At 35.7% G+C, this 6,844-nt stretch overlaps 1 protein-coding gene across 1 annotated transcript in view; it reads left to right on the top strand.

The window, feature by feature from the left end:
* Positions 1 to 641: 641 nt before the first annotated feature.
* LOC104507465 (cadherin-19-like) overlaps positions 642 to 6,844 on the top strand; it is a gene marked incomplete at its 5' end in the record, with an annotated part of 6,864 nt that continues 661 nt past the window's right edge. The window contains 2 exons of the mRNA XM_010148760.1: positions 642 to 759; positions 2,855 to 3,106. Of these exons, the coding sequence (XP_010147062.1) occupies positions 642 to 759; positions 2,855 to 3,106 (370 nt within the window). The remainder of the gene's footprint in view (positions 760 to 2,854; positions 3,107 to 6,844) is intronic.

Genomic DNA, 6,844 nt, shown 5'->3' with positions numbered 1-6,844 from the left:
TATTATTTTGGATCATGACTGTTTTTATTTTATCTTTCAATCACTATCTGGTTTGACATATTTGTAAATGAAGTCTGTTTTGCTTTCTTGAGAAAAAGCAGCCAAGAAGTTCCATAATCAATCTGTTATCATATCCAGAATCAACAAATCAGCACATGAACTTGTCATCATATCTCACTTACTGCAGCTACAGTTTATCATCTGAATGATGTCAATGTGTTTGTAGGCTGGAAGGAAATGGGTTTTGTACAGAGGGATTTGTTCAAATGTAGAATGACATACTTTTCACCTTGAAAAAAAAAAGGACAAAACTACATATATAATGACGATTTTCATTTATGGAAATTTCATTTAACTGTGGCATTTTCATCCAGAAAATCATTTACATTTTCTCAAGATTTTAATGTCTGCCTCTCTCAAATAGATGAAAAATCAATGCAGTGTATTTGCAGAATACTAGTCTCAATAAGTGTGTTTAGGTATAGAAGTTGTATCTTTGTGAGTATGTAACATCCACTCAATATGGTTTCACAGATTACATCTCTAACATCAACAGTTTAACATACCTTATGTCCTTTATTGTTTTAAAGGACAAGTAAATTCTTTTATCCTTAAACAATTCTGTTTATCTGTTTTTCCAGCTAATTCAAAGCATCAGTGCAGTAGATCAAGATGATTCACCAGAAGGTCACCATTTTTACTTCTCATTGGCTCAGGATGTCACAAACAACTCACGTTTTACTGTCCAAGATAACAAAGGTAGTGTCATTTACATAGCTCTTGAAGACCTTCCTGATGAAAGATATATGCTTCTAGTGGTCCTCACATCATTATTTTACAATAATTTCGACTTAAAGAGAAACTGTTGTTTTAAGATATGAACATGTCATGAGGTTCATTTCAAGACAATAGTTCAGTAATACCAAACAATTTATTTTCCTTTTTCAGCCAAGTTACATAAACAGCAAAAGACAGTCTTAATCCAAGGAAAGATAAAATGCTGAGATGAAAAATACACTTGTATTCCTTAAAATTTATTTTCTTCATGTAGGTTAGGGGGGGGGGAGGGGGGGGAAATACCAGCTTTCTTATTAAAATTATCTGTTTGTCTAAGAAAGTAGATCACCAGAAAGAAAAGATTGCTGTTAATGTAACGACAGCAGTACCAAAATGTGAAGACAGATAAGTAAGAATGTAATCCTATTTCCTAAACAATTTTAAACTGCGTATTCTGATTGCTGATAACATCATACAAATATCTTTTATATGTATTTGAATGTTATTCAAAAACAATATTGATTGAGACTCTTATTAAGAGTATGATACAGCTATCAGGCAAAACCAGTCTGCGATGACAACATAAGTGCGATATGTGATGGAATTCCTGGGTAGATGACTGCTTAGAGTCAGTCTGCTGAGACTACCTGGAAGACCTTCTTCAGACTCAACTAAAGAACACATTGTTGTTATTGACTTTGCTGATTATTTGAATATTCTATCTAGGTGAACAAATCAACGGACTTAAGTTTTGGAAAGTTCAGACTCTCTTAAATAGCAAATTACTTCTCTCAACGTCTCCAGTGTTGAAGTCAATGTACTGATATGTGTTTCATTTCCCAGCTTCATTATCCTCTCACTCAGTGCCCCGAAGAGATAACTTGTTACATTAAGGTCAAATTATGTACAAGCCACGCGCCTTTTCCACCTTGGCGCATTCTGCACATTCTGCACAAAGCCCAAGCAGAGCCAAAGACGTCCAATTCCTTTTGGTGGTTATTGATGGAGGAAAGAAAAGGTCTTTTAAAATATGATACAATCAACCGTCAGTCTCTCCCTTTCTCATACATTTCATAAAAATGGCTGGTTGAATTGGGATAATCCTAGGCAAAAGCAAAAGTCACTCTACAGATCTGTACCATTTTATCTCAGAGTTACTTTCTGAACCATGACAGAAACATAGAATAATGACAGTGTGAGGGAGTAAACTTCACTAGACTGGATAAATTTGTTATACAGGTAATGGTAGGAACAGTTTTGGGTTTTATTTTACGTACGTGTATGCACACATGCAGTAATTCATCCTGACATGAAAATAATCTGACATGTAAATATGTATGGATTTTTGTTCTTTGTATTATACACAGATTTAGACAGGGCTAATCTGTTTTGCAATGACCCATTTCAAATTTGAATTAGTAGGTATGCAGCAGGAGCTGAACTTAATGCTGCTTACTGGGTTTTGTACAGAACCTATTTCTAAACACTAATAGTTAAATGCAAAGCAAGGTGACAGCCTCTAACAACCTTTTGCTAATTTAGATAGTAGAAGGTCAGCTAGCTCCAGTTTTTGAGTCGGGGAAAGAAATAAAAGACTATTTTAGTGGACTTTTTTCTTGGTTTCTTTACTTCCCCCTGCCACCTGCTTTCTCTGTGTGCTGCCAGACACACTTTTGAAGCTTTTTGATTGGTAAACTGTATATATTTCATCTGTGAACTGCTGGTTGGCAGCAGCTGGTGACATGGAACCATTTTAAGACCCAATTAATTAGTCTGAACAGGTGTCGGGTACTGAACACGGTGGGATTTTTGTTTAGCTCTGAACATTAAAACCACAGCTCTTAGGTCAAATTTCATGACTGCTCCCAGAATATGTATGTCAAAAATAAATGCAGTTTATTCATGGCTGACACAAAAAACTCACCACGTATCAGTTCCTGGTTTTACTTTTTTAACTTTCTTAATATGTAGCTTTGCACAGTACCATTGTTTTTAAATAGGTCAGATTTCACTGGAGTTTTATTGTTGTTATTTAAAAGTGATAAATGCATATCATGCATAATAATTTATCTTCTAGATAACACAGCTGGAATTTTCACAGCAAAAAGTGGCTTCAGGAGGCAAGAGCAGTTCTCTTTCCACTTGCCAATCTTGATTCTGGACAATGGAACCCCACCACTGTCGAGCACAAATACTCTCACCATCACTGTCTGTGACTGTGACACTGAAGTTAACACCTTCTACTGTCGATACGGAGCTTTCATGTATTCCATAGGTCTCAACACAGAAGCTTTAATTGCTTTGTTTGCTTGCATACTGATATTCCTAGGTAAGTACGAGAAAGAGAAATTACTTCATTTTCTTTTACAGTGTGCTTGGCTAAGTGACAAAGATTTTCCCTTGGCTAGAAGGCTGAAGGTACTGTGCTACTGAGAAAAATAAGGCAAATGTTCCAATTATTTTCTGTTTTCTTACCTATAATTTCCCCTCACCTCCCAGCTTTCAGTAAAACTTGAATTCTAACAGAGTGTTCTAACACTAGTTGGCTCTAGTTGAGTCATGGTCATACTTACTTCTCTGGCATTGATAATAAATACTTGGGAGTCCAAAGTCTGTACAGAGCCCATGGGAAGATGAAGACAGCATTACACAAGAAAATTGACTAGTATAATAATATATGAAAGGGAACAGCACCCTACTCATTCTGCCCTAGGTATACCAAATATAGAGATAAGATCAATAAAAAATAAAATACACATGATCTGATACTTCTGAAAGCAGCTCCATAAACAACCAGGGACTTTCTCTGTTACTTAATAAGGTTGTATTTCCAGACAGCCTATTCTCCAAATGTTGGACATCTGTTTTCCTCTCAGGAAACACCAAATTAACCTCTATTACATTTGGCAGCTTGTAGATGTGAAAAGTGAGTTTGAGAGCGTTTTAAATGATTGTACCTCTGCAAAGGAGCATGCATAGCAGGCAAAAGTCACTCAGACCCCAACCAACCACCCAAGGCTGGCTGTTCCTGCACTGCATGGGGCTATGGCTGCTGCAAGACATATTGGAGCGATCGCACTCAAGGAAACAGCTTCTACACGTGGTGAAGCATGCATCTCTCTCTGATACAATGCATTCACCTTTTTTCAGGAAAAGGATATTTAGGTAGTGTTCAATGAGTGATTTGATGACATGGACACATTATAACAGCAAGCACACTGCACTGATCATTCTTTGAAAATTAAATATCTATTCTGAAACTCTACACCTGTCTGACTTAGTGAGGCTAAGGTATTGTAGCTTCTGAGGCCAGGAAAAAAAGAGAAGTGATAGAGATGGGTAGGTTTGGTTTCTAAGGCAAAATGACTGACTTCAGAGTTTGGTCATTGACAGTGGTCATGGGCCGCAAGAACAAATTCAGTCTGATGCCAGTAAAGCTACAGGTAAATACTTTCAAATCCCCATTGCCTGTGTAATAATATGGCATATCCATATTATACCATATAGCAGTTCCTTTCATAAAATGCCATATCTAAAAATACCACAAAACAAACAACACAAACATAATGTCCAGGAAGAAAGAAGTAATAATAACAGAAATTATATTGCCTTAAGAAACAAAATCTTTCAGTGAAAATTATTCTCTCAGTGTATTTGTTAATGAGAGCAAATACAATAGTAATATATTTATAACTCCTATATCACTGAAAGAAATACACGTAATTATAAGTAAACACTATTTTTTCCATATGAAGAACATCTAGGTAAAGAACATTCTATTATGTACCTTCATTATACAATACGACCTCTACTAATCTATATGTAACAGCATACGACACTAAGTATATCATCATTGACTGCAAGAAAACTTTCTTAAAAATGAAATCTTGCAGTTCTATTCTGATGCTGTATTTTTATCTGCCATAGTAACAACAGAAGACAAGAAAGACAAGTCCAATAAAGCTAATGGAATCATTTTGACTTTACACTGATGAAAAAAAGAAATTTAACAAGTTAAAAATTATCTGTATTCTATACACAAGATTAGGGCTTATTTTCCTTAGCATTAGCTCTGATTATTTCCTGTTCTACCTTTGACCTCCTCACTGAATCTCTTGGTAAGAACACATTGAAATATTTCCAAAAATGGAACCTTATAATTTAGTTCCACTGTTAAATGTTTATCACAGAAGCAGCACACGTACCTGTTAATTATGAGTCAGCATCTTCACATGACTTGCAACTCTCAGTATTAAGTGACATGCAGGAAATTGCAAAACCATAGTGGCCTACAAAGAATACATGTGTTTTTATTTATCCTTATGAATACTCTGAATAGATAAGACAAAGATGAAAACAATGGAAGGATACCTCATAATTATTTTGTCGAAATGGGATTGCTCTGGGCCAGACAACAGCTGTTTCTTGACTCTGTAGCAGAGTGCAAGGACTTTGATCTTCTGGTTTCCAACAGAGAAAACAGGAACATACAATTGGATTTGTGGTGTCTAGACTTGCCTGCACTTCCGAAGTCACCTTATTCAAATCTGAGATTTCCTTGTCCCCAGCAATCTTCAGAAGTGACACTGGAAAGCGGTCCCACTGATTGCAGTCCCTTCCTTAGACCCTGCAGTCAGTGTGAGCTTACAGGCAGACCAGTGTGCATTTCAAGTTTCCTTTGATTGTTGCAGGATATCTGACCCTGGTCACTTTGTTTTATGCACTTAAGGGACTGAGGATCAAGCAAACTATATCACGGCATTATCCAGGTCATCAGTGGAATTATTAATCTGCAGAGAGGTCCTCTCTCCAGCTAGAATAAAACTTTGGTGTCTACTGGGCCTAGGCATATCACAAAAGTCATAACAGGGATACAGATAAATATGTTAATCAGAAAGAAAAATAAGCTACTCTACCACACTCTTTACAGACACAAATATCTTAAATGCATTACATCTTCAATATATTTTTGTGATTATTTGCAATGAAATAATAAAAGGTTCCAAACATGATATGTTTGCCATGTATCTGAAACATAAAGTCTAATTTTTTTCCCATTTTCCAGTAACATCATGTGTACCATTAAAAGAGTACACTGTGCAAAGGGTTTGGAGAGTTGAAACTATCTGGGTTTTGTACACATATATATAACAACATTGTTTACAGTGCTAAGTTTGCTGTTGCTATCTCCCAATCAAATGAAATAGTATATAATAAATATGTGGAAATAAAGAACTCTCATATCACCAAGTGAGATAAAATCCTGCCATTGTTGATAGTTGTATCATGTTAGATCCTGAGTAAAAAATTACAGTCCACAACTACTTATTAAATAGAACTGCAGTAAGATTAATTTAAAACTGAAATAATTCATCTCTGCAGAAGTCAGACAATTTCAAAGGGAACATTCAACTAAAATGAGGTTGGATTAAAAAACAATGCTTTAAAATAAAATTTAAAAAGCTTTCACATATGAGAGGAACAAGCTTCTCTGATTCACAGGCCTTAGTAGTAAGCACTGCTACAATATCATGCAGAATTTGGTGAGAGTCTTCAGATTTCCAAACCAAGATAACAAAAGTAATTGAACCACACCCTGCATAGTCTATGGAACAGAATGATTCAACCAGCTAAGGAGAATGTCTTGGTCATTGCCTTGTATTTCAATTGATCTTCCCAGGGCTTTGATCTGAGAGACACAGAGGGATTAAGAATTTAAATTCTGAATGTGAAATTGATATATTATGTGATAAAAAAAAACCAGTTTCAAAAAGCATAACCTGTGTTTCCATCAGTTTAACTCCTATCTACCAACAGAACTGCTCCATTTCATTCACCTATTTTATAAGTCCCTTTGTAGCTATTTCCCCACCACATACTATGCTCATCTCAAACCCATAAAATCTATAGAAATTACAGCTCTATAAATCTTTTAAGATAGCTTCACTTTGCAATAGCGTTGATATTAAGAAATGGTATCATTTTTTAAGTCTTTCCAAGTACATTCAAAGTTTGTGGTTCTCTCCCCTTCCCCTTCCACTTCCCCTTCCACTTCCTCATCTCCCTT

This window comes from Eurypyga helias, unplaced genomic scaffold (genome assembly GCF_000690775.1).
Source record: "Eurypyga helias isolate BGI_N326 unplaced genomic scaffold, ASM69077v1 scaffold48363, whole genome shotgun sequence".
NCBI lineage: Eukaryota > Metazoa > Chordata > Aves > Eurypygiformes > Eurypygidae > Eurypyga > Eurypyga helias.
Note: the sequence above shows the minus strand (reverse complement) of the source record. Positions and strands in the feature narration are given on the sequence as shown.